Below are 14,896 nucleotides of genomic sequence, written 5' to 3' on the forward strand. Positions count from 1 at the left end.
TTTGATGTGAGCAGTTCAAATTTACGGTAGGGGGCGTAATGAAAAAAGCATAGTCCAACACTCCTACAAGTATGAAAGCGCTTCTAAAGTCTAGGTTACTTTTAAATTTGAATTTTTGAGATGGAACTTCTAATTTCTTTTGTATTTCTTTAAAGCTTAGGTGACTTTTAAAACAATAAATTACTTTCATAAAAATATTTTTGAAAAGCATACATATAACGATTTTGTTTCTTTCCCCTTTACGTCGACTATTTTTCCGCCCCTGAGTAACCAACTTCTTTTCCTCTATATATATACGACCAATGGCATTTTTTCAGTCATGATACCTTGTTTTCAAGTATAGTTTGATCATTCTTCATTGTTGCAATCATGAGTCCTAACTCAAATGTTGTGTTTCTCTTGCTTTTCCTGTTCTTTCATTCCTCACGACTCTGCTTCTCCACAAACTCTACCTCTCCTTGCCATGAACGAGAGCGGCAAGCTCTTTTGAAATTCAGATCAAGTTTCAAAAACACATCTGCTGGATCACTTGGTTCTTGGGAGGGACTTAATTGCTGTCACTGGAAAGGTGTTGGTTGTGATTTTATTTCAAGACATGTTATCAAGCTTGATCTTAGCTATACATCAGAAGCGGAAGCTGTGGACCCTTCATTGTTGGAGTTGGAACATTTGAATTACTTGGACTTGAGTGGAAACAATTTTAGTTATAGTCATATACCAGAGTTCCTCGGTTCCATGAAGCAGCTGAGATACCTCAACCTCTTTGATTCTCACTTTAGTGGCATGATTCCCCATCATCTTGGTAATCTTTCAAACCTTCAAGTTCTTGATCTTTCAGATTATGGGGAAGATTTATATGCTGATGACATGGGTTGGGTTTCAAAACTTTCATCATTGAGACACATAACAATGACTAGAGTGTCCCTTGAGAAGGCACACAATTTGTTTCAGGTACTTTCCATGCTTTCTTCTCTGTTACAGGCAGAGTTTAGTTATTGTGGTATTGCCAATGTCCATGTCACACATGCGTCCATGAATTCTACATTTCTTCCTAATATTGAGCTCTTGGATCTTTCAAACAATTTTCTTCATGGTTCAATTCCTAATGCTCTTCAAAATATGACCTCCTTAAGAGAGTTGGACCTTTCAGGGAACTCAATTTCTTCAATTCCACACTGGCTGGGTAATTTTCACTCTCTGATCCATCTTGATCTTTCTTGGAATTCTTTCAATGAAAGTAAAATCTCCATCTCCTCTATCTTGAACAACATATGTTCCCTCCAATCCTTAGACTTGTCCGGTGGCAAATATGAATCATTAGTGTCTTTACTAAGTTTTGGCAGTGGAAATTTATCTCAATGCTCAATTGACAATTTTGAAGAATTATTCTTATCTTCCAATGGTATTAATGAGAGTTTGCCAAGCTGGTTAGGCGAGCTAAAGAACTTGAAAACACTTTATCTTTCAAATAATCTCCTCTATGGGCCAATGCCAAGTTGGTTTGGAGAGTTAGAGAACTTGGAAACTCTTGATCTTTCAAAAAATTCTCTCTGTGGGCCTATTCCAGTTAATCTTGGAAAATTGTCTAATTTAGTTAAATTAGATCTTTCACATAACCTTTTGGAAGGTACCTTTTATGAGAACCATCTTGAAAAGCTCATAAATATACAAAGTTTGCAATTAGGATTTAACAATCTTTTTGTAAAGATTGATTCAAATTGGACACCTCCATTTCAATCCTTAACACAGTTAGGAATGACATCCTGCAACATAGGCACAAAGTTTCCACAATGGCTTCAAAAACAAAAGAGGCTAGTGCACTTGGATTTATCCAATAACAGCATTAGGGGACAAATCCCAAAATACATTGGGGATCAAAATATAAAGTTAAGAGTGTTAGATCTTAGGCACAATCTTATAGAAGGTTCAATACCAAACTCTTTGTGCAATTTGGAGAAGTTGATCACTCTAAGGCTATCATATAATAGACTATCTGGTGAAATTCCCAATTGTTGGAGCAACGCTAGTCAAACTTTCGTTATAAATCTTTCATCTAATAAGCTATCAGGCACTATTCCAAGCACATTTTGGAATTTATCTGATATGACGTGGTTAATTTTGAGCAACAACAATTTACGTGGGGATCTTCAACATGTCTTACAAAGACATTCAACATTAGAAGTTTTGGACCTTGGTGAGAACCAATTTACTGGAATGATACCTTCTTGGATAGGTGATGGGGGATTGCCGCAACTTCGCATTCTAAGGATGTCACAGAATTTGTTATGTGGTGATATTCCACCTTCCCTTTGCAAGCTCCACAGATTGGGAATCTTGGATCTTTCTGGTTCTAATTTGTCAGGTTCAATCCCTTCTTGCTTTTGCATTCTTAATGGGACAAACCAATTCAACCCAGAAGATGGTATTGCTGGATTTGCTGATGAAAGTGCAGACGTAATGTTTGAAGAGGGTGTTGATCAAGTTTTGAAAGGATTGCAACTAGAATACACTTCAAATTTGAGGTATTTGACAAACATTGACTTGTCAAATAACAATTTGAAGGGTTCAATTCCAGAAGGTTTAACTTGTCTCTCGGGTTTGATTGGCTTGAACTTATCACACAATAAATTTTCAGGAAAGATTCCAAGCAAGATCTCAAACATGAAGTCATTGGAATCCATTGATCTATCAAGCAACCAACTTTTTGGTCCTATTCCCAGCAACATGTCCACCATGACTTCATTGAGTTTTTTAAATTTATCAAATAATAATTTTTCAGGACCTATTCCTGAAGGGGCTCAATTCTCTACCTTTGGTCCATCTTCTTATAATGGCAATCCATATCTTTGTGGAGATCTTCTTGGAAAATCATGTCCTGGGATTGGGATAGCCCACCCACCTTCCAACCTTAGCTTTCATGAAGAGGATGATGATAAAGGAAAAGAAAAGGTGTTATTTTACTTTGTGATAGCACTGGGATTCATCACGGGATTTTGGGTAGTTATTGGATTCTTGTTGCTCAATAAAAAATGGAGACATGCTTGCTTCAGACATGTGGATAACTTTGTTGACTTCATGCATGTGGAAATTCATATCAGGAAGGCAAGATTCAAGAACAAGAGCAAGAACCTGGTTGATCATTAACAACTTCTGTTGTCAATTACATGTATGGTCCATGTTGTGTGTTCCCACAAGCATTTTATTCTTGATGGTCCAATGTTATTGATTGTCTTGCCAAGGATGATCTATGTTATTGTTCATGGTTATCTCTTGTTTCATGTAGTTAGTGTGAGGAATTATGAATAACATATAACTTTTGTTGTGAATTTGATAGTAGTTGATTTGAAGCCATGATGAGTATTCTAGCATTTTTTTCCCCTTTGGCTTTTCATATGATGGTATTATAAATGATAAATTTCCCTAAATTATAGTGATTAAATAAAATAATATATGAAAGATGATTAAAAAAAAAGTGCTGTAAAAAACTGTTTACGTTTTAAATTCATCAGTAAATTTTTGAACATCGGTTGTGGAAATATGAAGGAATTGGACATGAAATCGTAAAGCTGGCTGCCATAATAAAAAAAAAGATGGATTTTTTTGTGGAAATGTGAAGGAATTGGACTTGAAATGTCAAAAACTGTTTTCACTACTTTTATTTCATTAATTAAAGGGGAAAAAATGAAGGAACAAAGTGTGATCAGAGAAAAGGAATACTACAAACATAGCAATATAAACCATGAGAAAAATATAACAGCGAGAACTGAAAATAAAAATAGGAAAAGCTTTTTGAAAGATAGTATGATCACAGATAATAATTTTCATTTCGGTTATTCTATTTGATTATTATAATTTTTATCACTTAATATTTATAATTTAAAAATAATTAAATATATTACCCCAATTGACATAAGGTCAATAGCTGAACCATGTACATAAGCCCTCAAGTCTTTGCACCCTGTAGCTAGCTTTTAGGTTCAAGTTAGTTTTTTTTTTTTTAATAATAGAAGAATACCCTTATATAGTTTTTAAAGTTTACTGTACAATATATTAATATTCATTTAGTATTAATTTGTATAAAAATCAAGAACATATCATATATGACACAGGTGTATTAAGTTGGGATGAGAAACAACTACTTTGAAATAGGAGGAGAGGAAAAACAAGCAAGAGTGCAGGGTACTACATCTTAACTTAAAATTTTAAGGCTCAAGTTTATGAGACCTTCCTCTTTATTTTTAAATTAATTATTAAGCCCCCGATATGTGGCTTTCCATATCATTTAAACCCACTGATACTTAAACAACTTAACAGAGAATGATAGCAAGAGTCATCATAAAGAGTTTTATTTTCTTGACATCTAGAATTTTCTCATCATGACACCCCAAACTGTAAGCGCTTTAGTGCCTATTTGGATACCCCCAATTAATCAATTATGCTTATCAAAACCATGGTTTTAGCAACCAAAAAAAAACCAAATACCCTCAATTTTTTGTTAATTGCATTTTGCTAAAAAAAAAAAAGACTCTGGTGTAAAGGAAGCTAATCTCAGCAACTTATGAGAATTGATTACCACATTGGAGTCATTACACTGCCAGAGTGATTTTAAGTTTTCAATTTTAACACTTAAAAATGGTACATGTATATTGGTGCTTTCTAGTATTGTCACATGGCAGTGGCTTTTTGGGGTTGATGGTCAACATAAGGGAGGAATAGGTGATATTTATGTGTGTGTTTTATAAATACAACTATCTATTTAATTCAAATTTATTGATTCAGGGTGAACCAGTGACTTTTGTTAATTAGTGTGTATATATATAATAATTATTAACCATTTCATGTCAAAATAATAACTATTACATATTTATTTTATTAATTAAATATAATTTAACAGATCTAATAACATTATAAAAAGATAATGTCCTTTATTGTAATTTATATATCTAACATTAATTTTGTCTTAAGTCATCCTATAATCACATTATAACATAATTGATTATAATTAAAATTAATCATATTAATTAATTTTTTTGTAATCAATTATACCATGAACTCCAAGCACACCTTTAAGTACACAAATAGATCTCCTCTCATAAAGCCTCTGCAAAATTTGCTTGGGCTTCAACCAAATTGTGCTTTTCATCTACTTAAGTTCACTAACGTGTCTAATATTTTCAATGTTTGTTTGGGCCCACAATTTGATATCTATGAAGGGGCCTCAATGCTTGTCTATTTGTGTTTGTATTCCTTGGGCCATTGATGTAGGTTGTTTCTCTTTTACTTTTAATAAATTTGACTTTAACTAACAAGAGTTGGTCCGAGTAGTAAGCGATTCAGTTTCGCTTAAATAAGGTCTCAAGTTCGAGCCTTATGTATGCAGAAAATTCTCGTTGGAAGACTCACTCACCATGCCAAGTGCGCGACGCGGGTCGAATCTGGATGTAGTCGAGGCAAAAGTTTTGGTAAACTGGGTGGGCTACCAAAAAAAATTTTACTTTAATTTTTTTAAAAAAAGAACGGGGCTAGTTTTATTTTATTGTTGGATTTACGTAAGTATGAAGAGGGGAAGCGACAATAGAAACTCGTATTTTACACCATTAACCACATAGTTCACAACTAAAAAAAATTGAAAAAGTTTATTTCAACTTGCATAAAATAAAATGGTATGTATTACTGCCCAAGAAGGGAGGCTAACAAAGGAGGAAAAAAAAAAAGAAAAAATTAATCCATACTTATATGTTAATATGTGAAGGTGAAAATTATTAATGAATTAATAATTAAATTTTAAAATTTATAGAAAAATTGATTTAATATTTTTGGCCAAAAATAGAGAAAATTTGATTTAATATAATGTTTATATTTTTATTAATTTTTTATGAAAATTTTACATGCGTAACAAATGAGATTTTATAAAACATGAAGATTAACCAAAATAATGTTCCAATTTCAAATTGACAATAAATTCAACTGCAGGTACAGAGTTAGGGACATATCATTTGAGACCCAAAAAAAAAAAAATTAATTTCTAGTGAATAACATTCCCATAATAAAACTATAGAGAATAAAGGTGAATATATTTAAATAATTATGTGCACAATTAAAAGAGAATAATTCAACGTGATATATCATAAAACATTAAATTCAAGAACTGTAAGTGTAAAATAAATGAAGCTACAAAACACTTATCTTTTGGAAGATTGAATAGATTTATAGACATAAAACATGGAAACATATATGAATTTGGTAAAGATAATCACTTCGAATAACAGGAGCACATATCTCATATATCAAACAATTTCATATAAATAAATAGCCATATAAACATGGTCGAGTAATAATGACATAGCAATCAAGTTCCACTTTTAAACTACAACATATGTTTTAAACAAATAAGGGTTATGTAACTCATTATATGAAATTCATATAGAAAGAAAAAGAACTGCTTGTTCCATAGAATCAATTTAAAGGCAATAAATTTTGAAACTCATTCTTTAGTAGGATTGATCAAAATGAATAACAAGTATAGACACACAATCCACAAAAAAAAATAATAATAAATCAAATACTGTTAAAAGTCACAAAAAAAGCTTGGACATACATTATATATGAATATGTTTGATCAAAATTTTAAAGAAAGTGAAATCACTAACAAGTCATTAGGACAATATTCACTTACCTTATACGTTTTCAAATACATAACTTACTCCTAATTAATTGCTTTTGTGATACGGGTTGCTCCTTAATTCCCACAAGGGCAGAGGAAAAACAAAGAAATCACAGCTCCCTCCTTCAAACCAGCACAACACAAGGCGAAAATATGGAGGGAAGAAGAAGACGACGATGAAAGACCAATGGTGTGAAATAGTGAAAGAGGAGGATGATCTTGCAAACGAAACCTCTAGTACTAGCACAGATACAACCACGATCACTAGTGGCAAATAGAACGAACGAGCGAGGAGGAAGAAAGGAAAAAGTCAAACATTCTCCCTCTTTTTGTCAGGTTGCAGCACGAACCAAAGGAGGGAAAAATTCCTATGTAGCCAAGGCTCACCGGCGATGAACTCGACAATGAGTAAGACAGCAAAGGGAAGGGGGTGCAAATAGGGTTCAGATCGGTCTCTCTCCTTAGGTTTGTCTCTCTCTGTTTTTTTCAAGGGCATTTTAATAATTTCATGGCTTTAGAAAAATAAAGTTTCTCTATTTTATAAAGGGAGGATTCGAACCCACAATCTCATGAAAGGTTGTTGTTAGCAAAATTTTCTCCTGAACCCCTGATTCCTCTTGTTGTATTCTTTCCAAAATATAATCAAAATACCTTATCAAAAATTTTAATTCTTCTTAAATTTCTGAGCTATTACATTTTTTATGGTATTGATTGAGACAAAAAGGTAATTGTATAGAGACTAGAGCAAAATAAAAATAAAAATGCATATCAAAGGATTCAAACACTAGATCTCTACATAGAGACTAACAACAATTACTACAAAGCTACCAATTCACATTGCTAAATTTACACAAAAAAATAAAATAAAAATACATTTTAATTATCTAATTATAAATTTTAATTTAACTTAAATTTTTTAGTCATGATATTTTTTTCTCCCTTAAGAAATTCAGTCCTCCAAACTTAAATATGTACTTTTGACTTCTCATGTAACTGCTAATGCTCTACCTTAATTTGCACACTAACTGAAATACTCCTCCAATTAAGTTTTGCAAATTATCAGTGATTCTTAGAACTAAGTAAGAAACAGCTTGATTTTTTTTTTAGTTGGAAGGATTCTTCATTTCTAGAAAAGTAATAACCATTGCAATATTTGCAAAATCAATGTGAACTTTTTAGTCAGATGTATAAATGGGAAAGTAAAGATTGCTAGAGAAATTCAAGGAAGGAAACAAAATACTAGAAAGTGTGGCCATGAACTCTGAAATATCCCTCACTGATACATAACTAAAGAAATTTCACAAGAGAAGCTGATTATGAGCATACAATGATAGGTGCTCAATCATTACAAATGAACATGATTTTTAATGAAACAAATTTCACAAGAGAACCTTTTAATTTCTTGGTTTTCAATATCCATATTCCTAAAAAAAATAAAGATTACAATCAAAGAAGAAACTGAAGCAACAAGTGGAATAACTAAGTTCGAACCTTTGGATGAATCCTCTAGACAAAAACCAAGATTATCCGCCAAATTAAGGATCAAGTCAGTTATAACTATTAATTATTCACAAAAGGGTAGGAATAATAATATTAAACAAACAGTTGTGTGTGTGTGTGTGTGTGAAATCTCAATTACAAAGTTACATATGACTTTTCCATAAGAGCCTTTGGAATTGAACCTATAAGCTTGTTATCACTCAAATTACTGCAAAACAATTGAAATAAGTTAACTTACTTTGGTTTGAAATCTGTGGCAGTGATTCCTTAACAATGTAGCTCAAAATTTATAGGACTCCTTAACTTTGGCAATTTTGCTAAAAAAATTTGGTATTGATCCTAACAAATCATTAAATGACAAATCTCTTGAACAAAGAAATAATTTGTATGTTGAAGAAACTTGACATCCAAACAGTTTTTCATTGTTTAATCACTCTAATAACATACTTACAATGACTCTAGCTCTATAAGTGTCAAATATAAATAATATTCATGTTATTTTAGACTCCTTTAAATACACCAAAATTTCATCAATGAATTCCATCTTAAATTTATCAAGAAATTGTCTAAGCATCATACTCATCTAATTTATAAACAATATTACTCTTGCTCTTACTTGTGTAACTCCCCCTCCCTTTTTTTTATTCTAGTCACTTGCTCTTTCTCCATCATCCATCACCAAAGGTCATTTCAACTCACTTAAGATGCTTAAAACATCTTATTAGTAACCAATGTAGTTTGTTAAAGAATAACGGAAGCTTAATTCCTCTTGACTTTGTCCTATCATGTTATGTACAAATTTGATCCCAAACTTCAAATTATCAAAACTTGATCTTGGAACATCCAATTTAAGCAAATTAGGACTTTCTAGAATGTTATATTCATTTACTATCTACTATGTAAAGTTTCAAAGTCATTGAAGCCCATTAAGTCGAGGAAAATACTAAAACAGCAAATCTGATAAAAAAGACGTAGAGCTGTTGCAAGACAGCATTTTAAACTGAATTCAAAAATTCATAAAATAATCACTAGAACTTTAAAAATTACCATATTTGAGTAAATGAAACTGCCCCTAAACACATGCCAAATTTTAGCTTCAAACTCGACATTTAGGGCCATCAAATGCATACTGTTCATTTGATTTTGTTTTGAAGGCTCAAATATTTGAACTTGTATTTTCTTGTAATTCTTCATCACAAACATACTAATGCTCGCTTGATTAGAAAGCAATTGAATGAAGGAAAACTTTTAAATGATTATGTTTTTAAAACATAAAAAAGTTGGGTTAATTTTTTTAAACAGATACAGAAGAGAGGAAGGAAGGGTAAGAAAACTCTTTAGAAAATTTCCATCCCTTTTTTTTTTTCCAAAACCAAATTTATTAAAACTTTCCCTTCCCTCCTCCACTCTTTTTTTTTTTTTAAAGGCAAGTCTATTACAAAACTAGTGCGCAAGTAATTAACAAAGATAAAGTCAAGCTACAGTGATAAAGCTTCGTAGATAGACCAGCCTATTATGAAACAAGTCAAAAACATTGACAAGGAATCAGAACATGATAAAAGAGTGAACATTAGCAATTTATTTATTTATTTTGAATAAAAAGGGAATGACCTAGGCCATACAACACTAGAGATCAATCACTAATAGCATAAGTATATATAAACATCTCTATCCAAAAGATTACTACACCCCAAAAGAGGCGAGTCTAGACAACAACACTTGGCAAAAGCATTAGCCTCTTCCAAACAAATCTTATCCCACTAAACAGGGTCAATTACATGGACTGCATAATATCATTGTATTTTATCAATAATTAAATCGTTGGGTATATTGTTAACCGAAACTGCCCAATAATTATCATGACAAAATCTCAAGAACATGTGACAGCTGATGCAGATACTGGAGCAGAGGCCAATGAAATAGTGAGTGTTTGGATCCAAGTTCCAGATTAATTCATGAAAAATGTCTAGATAAATAGTCAAATAAAGATAATCAATTAAACATAATCCCAGCTCACCCTTAAGCACATCCAAGCCATACCAACTAAACCATTGAGGCATGTTGCTGGGCATGCCAAGAAACAACATCCTTATAAGCTAAGTTCCCTCCAAAAATATCCAATGCACTTCCCACTGTAACATCCACGCGTTCCAGTCCAGCCATTTTTATCCTCTCCAAATCAGCCATCTCAATAACACCACCAGCATAGGTGACAGGAATCTGACATACAGAATAGATAAATAATATGTACATTTAATAAGGCTTCATGGCAGAGCAAACTGAAATTTGGTGTAATACCACATTTTAAAATTACTACTTTCTTGTTCTAATGGTCAATTCATATTTTCAGGCTTTTTTTTTTTTTTGGGTCAGATATTTCCATGCTATTTAAATACATTGATGAAGCATAAATATAACAGGTCAAATAAAATCAAAGTAGATGAGGATTGTTACCAACCGGTGAATGCTTGCCAAGCAAAGCCACAAGCTCTTCATCAATACCCAACCTACAATGAGCAATCAATTAATATCAATTGCATTTCTAACTGTGCATAATAGGTGTTTACATTTTTGGTAAAAAAATGGACTGAAGAAAAATGTGAAAACAAGTTATATCATTCCCAAATGCTTCTTACTCCAGAATTGTTTGTCAAATAAATTCACTCTGGGAAAGTAGGAGGAGCCATTTTGATAATAGAATCCTCAACCCTAATTAATTCCAGTTGAAGACATGAACAATTTTTACTTACTTTTTCCCTTCAACATCAACGCCATGAACCAGAAATTCATCAGCAAAGTTGGCAAGAAATTGCAATATTTCAGCATCAAGAGTCACATCACTAAATTTCTGCCATCTATCAGTGACAACTGCATATTTACCTTCCTGAACATAAGAAGCCACAAATACAAAATTGCTAAAATGATAAAAAGCATTAAACAAAAACAGCACCCTAAGGAGATTTAGACACACCCATATACTTGCATGCGTGCATGTGCGTAACATCCAAAACAGTTTTCATTCTTTAACATGTACATATGCATTGATTTCCTACCAGTTGATAACCTCTCATCCTTCAGTTTAGAATTGCTCTTGAATATTTTATACCTTTTAGCTGAATATTAAATCACAGCATTCACAAGCCCATAAAAGAAAATTGTTACTTCAATCTCAAGTTACTAGAGTTGTGCTACACATTAGTGCCTAATCATTCTTCCAGAATTTTTATTTTTCAGGGATAGAATAAACTATTAAATACAAATAAACCTGTTTGACCTTTTTTCTGCAGCTGAGATCCAATACAAGCCTCTGTCTTCCAACAACTCGTACAAGATCTTTGAGCCTCTCGAGATCCATTTGTCCATTGTTAAATACATACTGAGAAGACAGAAAACAAATAATATAACACGTCTACATCCATTCTCTACCAAGAACTGCTTCTCTACTGGCAGTTACTTTATATACGTTTTTTCTTTTTGTGGTCCCTTTTCAGTATAGTGTAATTGAGGAAAAGTTATGCAAAGTGATTTTCCTTTCTCAGCACAGAACAAATATGTTATTTTTATTTTTTTTAATAAAAAAATTGATTTTATTTTAAATCTCTAGATTAAAACAAATGAATATAAAAGAAGGAAAAGTGCCCATGATTACAGATCTAGACGTTTAAGAGTTGTTCCAAATGAATTTAACTATCAAGTCTGTATCTATCAGCATTTGGCGAGCCATATCATTTAATGGGGAGTAAAAAAGCTGAACAAATCAAAGAAGATAAAACATACAGATGTGACAATGACATGGCTTGCTCCTTCGTCAATGTAACTCAAACAATTGCCAGAATTTATTCCACCTCCAACTTGCAGACTGCCTACAAGTTACCAGTCCTCCACGGTAAGTTCAGCTCAGCAAAGAAAAATCTGTAAGTTTTTAGCATATCATCAACCACAAAGAACAAAGGCAATGCAAATAACTTGGAGGCAGCAGTCAACATGATCCACATGTTAAGAGAGACATTCTCTCATGTTATGTTATAAAGTATCAGAACGGAAACAACAAGGAATAAACTCAATTTGTGGCTACCTGACTAACAAGGTAAACTAGAGATCCAAGCCGAGAGAGAGAGAGAGAGAGAGAGAGAGAGAGAGAGAGGTCATCCTGCAGATACTCGCAGACACTAAATAAGCAACTAAATATTGGCCAATCTAATTAATATCTGACCTAGTTTAGGAGTTCCTTTTTCTTTCTTTTCTTAATTAATCCATCTAGCATTTCCAGTTGCAACTTATTAAAAGTTCAAAACAAAGATTATCACGACCTATTTCAACTGCACTCTGTTGTACTCTCCACAAATCCACAATAATGTCACTAATTTGTGGTAACACCAACTTTAAAATGCACATACAGACACTCAAAGGAAAATGAAAACCAATGAATTAAGCATAGTACCTGGATAAGCATGTAATGCCTCTAAGGCAGCAGCTTTGCTTAAAGGATCTGCTCCGAGCATAATTACATGACCACCAGTAAGCCCATCCTCTCTATAAAGATCAGCATACTCAGCTGCTGACTTATCAGATTCAAAATTGGTCACAGGATTAGACACATCCCCCTTTAAATCTTGAAGGGTTGATCCAACAATTTGTTTGACTTTACCCTGCCACAAATGTGAAAACCGGATGAATTTATCAAATACCTCGTCACATATACATAAGTTCTTTCACTGTTCATGTAGCTATTATCATGGCCATACAAAATCAAGCCATTGAAACCACAGAAATTGTCATCAATTTTTTTTCCCCAAAAAAATTGCAGAGTATGATAAAAATTTGACAAACTAGAGACTGGCATACCTTGTGTATATCAATGCAAGGACGGAATCGAACAGAACAATGAATGGAAGTCTGAGGTTTTCCTATTAAGTACAAAAACAAACAAATATCAGAGAGAATGCAACAAGTAGCTAATGCAGCATCAAACACAGAAAAGGGAATGTAAGCAGATATTAAAATACTTGAGGCTGAAGAAGGCCAGGATACATAAAAACTATGCTTGTCCAGGCCATAAGTTGAATTCTTTACATATCCCTGAGGAAATTGAACACTGGATGTTGGAGTTCCAGAGATCTTCAGCATTCTCACCAACTGCTAAATGTCCAGGTTTTTGGGGTGTCCTCCAGTGCTGTGATCGAATGACTGCTCCAGTGGTGATGACTGTCAAGAGCATGTCCAAGCCAAAATGTGTCAAGTTCTACAATATAAACTGGATCTACAACATATTATTTAACTTCTTGATTCTTGCTTGAGTCATATCAGCTAATAGAAATATCCTAGCATAAATGCGTTAATGAATTTATGACAGAAAAAGATTCTTCAACAGAGTTCTCCTCCTCTTCTATTGGCTGTTTTTTATTTTTTTATTTTTTCCTGTGAAAAGTTCCATGATGGAATGATACTAGACCATAATACAAGAAAACCTGTAACAGATGACCAATAAATGAGGGCTAAAATCTTCAGTAGCAGCTCTTTCTCTCTCTTTTTTTTGGGGGGAGGGGGTTTAAGAATACAATTTTTTTTTTGAAAAAAAAAATTGCCCAATTCAAATTACACCATTAACAAAACAGCTAAAAACACCAAGACAGAGGAACTGCAGCAATTTAAAACCACAGGCCATGAAGCAGCAGAAGCATAGGCGGACTTATACTACACTCAGTGGGGTCCTCTGCCCCTGCTGAAATCTCTGAAATATGCATAGTTGATATAATAACCTTTTAATTTGTGTTCCAGATACTTTGACACAACTCAAGCCAAGTCGTTTGCAAGTCATATATCACAAACACCTTGAAAATTTTCCAAAATTGAATAATTGATGATAATATAAAAAGATTGATAAACAGAGTAGCAATACACAACAAATCCAACATTGCAAAACAGCACAATCCAAATCATTCAAGTCGCTAGTAATCAAAATGAAGAGAGAAGAAGTATAATATTCCCAGATTCCAAAGCGTCAATATTCAACGATTACACGACCAGATTCAAAGCCAAATTAAAAACAAAGCAATAACAGCCACGCAGGAAACAGATGACGCGGGGAACGAATTCAAATCTAGATTCAAAGCCAGATTGAACAAATCAATCTCACCAGATTTTGGGAGTGAAAAAAGCCCTAGGGTTCGAAACTTCTTTACTTCTTGCCTGAGAACAACCAGCCAGGGCTAGCAACGGTGGACGGCGTCCGACAGAGCGTGGAATGCGGTTCGTCGACGACGAGAACTGGGTCCGGTACTCACGAGAATGGTTTCAATCGGGGGGGGGGGGGTTGTTGTTGTTGTTGATGTTATTAATTATTAATTTTAGTTTATAAATTGATATAAGTTGAAAATTAATGACCCAAATAGTAAAATTAATTACTCCGAGTACAATTTATATTTTTTATATTTTTTCATTCTCATTCTTTGAACGATTTTCTCATACCCATTTTTTCAACTTTTCTCTCAAGTAATTGAAAGGAACCTCAAATTTTTTTTTATACAGAAGAATGTCGATCAAGTCTTAAAAAAATTAATAATAGTTTGGTTCTTAATAAAAAATTAAAAAAAATAAATTAATTTAAATAGCTATAAATTTAAGAGTGTTAATTTCAAATAAAATATTTAAATTCTAAATATATTAATCAATTTGTAACTCATATTTTCATTTATAAATATTTAAATATATATCTACAATTCATTTTTAAAC

General features: G+C 32.8%; 2 protein-coding genes across 3 annotated transcripts; one reads left to right on the forward strand and one right to left on the reverse strand.

The window, feature by feature from the left end:
- Positions 1 to 322: 322 nt before the first annotated feature.
- LOC129315221 (receptor-like protein EIX2) lies at positions 323 to 3,349 on the forward strand. 2 transcript variants are annotated; one of them, XM_054958791.1, is made up of 2 exons: positions 323 to 802; positions 2,234 to 3,349. In XM_054958791.1, exons 1-2 carry the CDS (start codon positions 370 to 372, stop codon positions 3,142 to 3,144), a joined length of 1,344 nt encoding a protein of 447 aa, XP_054814766.1. In that variant the 5' UTR covers positions 323 to 369; the 3' UTR covers positions 3,145 to 3,349. The 2 variants fall into 2 exon arrangements, with proteins under 2 accessions (XP_054814766.1, XP_054814765.1); XM_054958790.1 differs by having other exon boundaries at positions 323 to 3,349.
- Positions 3,350 to 9,883: 6,534 nt separating this feature from the next.
- LOC129315229 (1-(5-phosphoribosyl)-5-[(5-phosphoribosylamino)methylideneamino] imidazole-4-carboxamide isomerase, chloroplastic-like) lies at positions 9,884 to 14,469 on the reverse strand. The gene is made up of 9 exons (XM_054958801.1): positions 14,301 to 14,469; positions 13,171 to 13,369; positions 13,010 to 13,071; positions 12,606 to 12,813; positions 11,942 to 12,027; positions 11,439 to 11,540; positions 10,915 to 11,048; positions 10,623 to 10,671; positions 9,884 to 10,384 (listed from the first exon to the last, which is right to left on the reverse strand). The coding sequence occupies exons 2-9, from the start codon at positions 13,289 to 13,291 to the stop codon at positions 10,208 to 10,210; spliced, it is 939 nt and encodes a 312-aa protein (XP_054814776.1). The 5' UTR covers positions 13,292 to 13,369; positions 14,301 to 14,469; the 3' UTR covers positions 9,884 to 10,207.
- Positions 14,470 to 14,896: the final 427 nt, after the last annotated feature.

Source organism: Prosopis cineraria, unplaced genomic scaffold, assembly GCF_029017545.1.
Source record: "Prosopis cineraria cultivar Desert tree isolate PC_DT_omini unplaced genomic scaffold, ASM2901754v1 PC7, whole genome shotgun sequence".
Taxonomy (NCBI): domain Eukaryota; kingdom Viridiplantae; phylum Streptophyta; class Magnoliopsida; order Fabales; family Fabaceae; genus Prosopis; species Prosopis cineraria.

Excerpts from the sequence above, each read along its gene's own strand:
- LOC129315221 (XM_054958790.1), top strand. The coding sequence starts at position 370 with ATGAGTCCTAACTCAAATGTTGTGTTTCTCTTGCTTTTCCTGTTCTTT.
- LOC129315229 (XM_054958801.1), bottom strand. The coding sequence starts at position 13,291 with ATGCTGAAGATCTCTGGAACTCCAACATCCAGTGTTCAATTTCCTCAG. Across the intron at positions 12,028-12,605 it reads GGCATTACATGCTTATCCAG|GCAGTCTGCAAGTTGGAGGT; the intron begins GTACTATGCTTA and ends GGTAACTTGTAG. Across the intron at positions 11,049-11,438 it reads ATCTCAGCTGCAGAAAAAAG|GAAGGTAAATATGCAGTTGT; the intron begins GTCAAACAGGTT and ends TCTTATGTTCAG.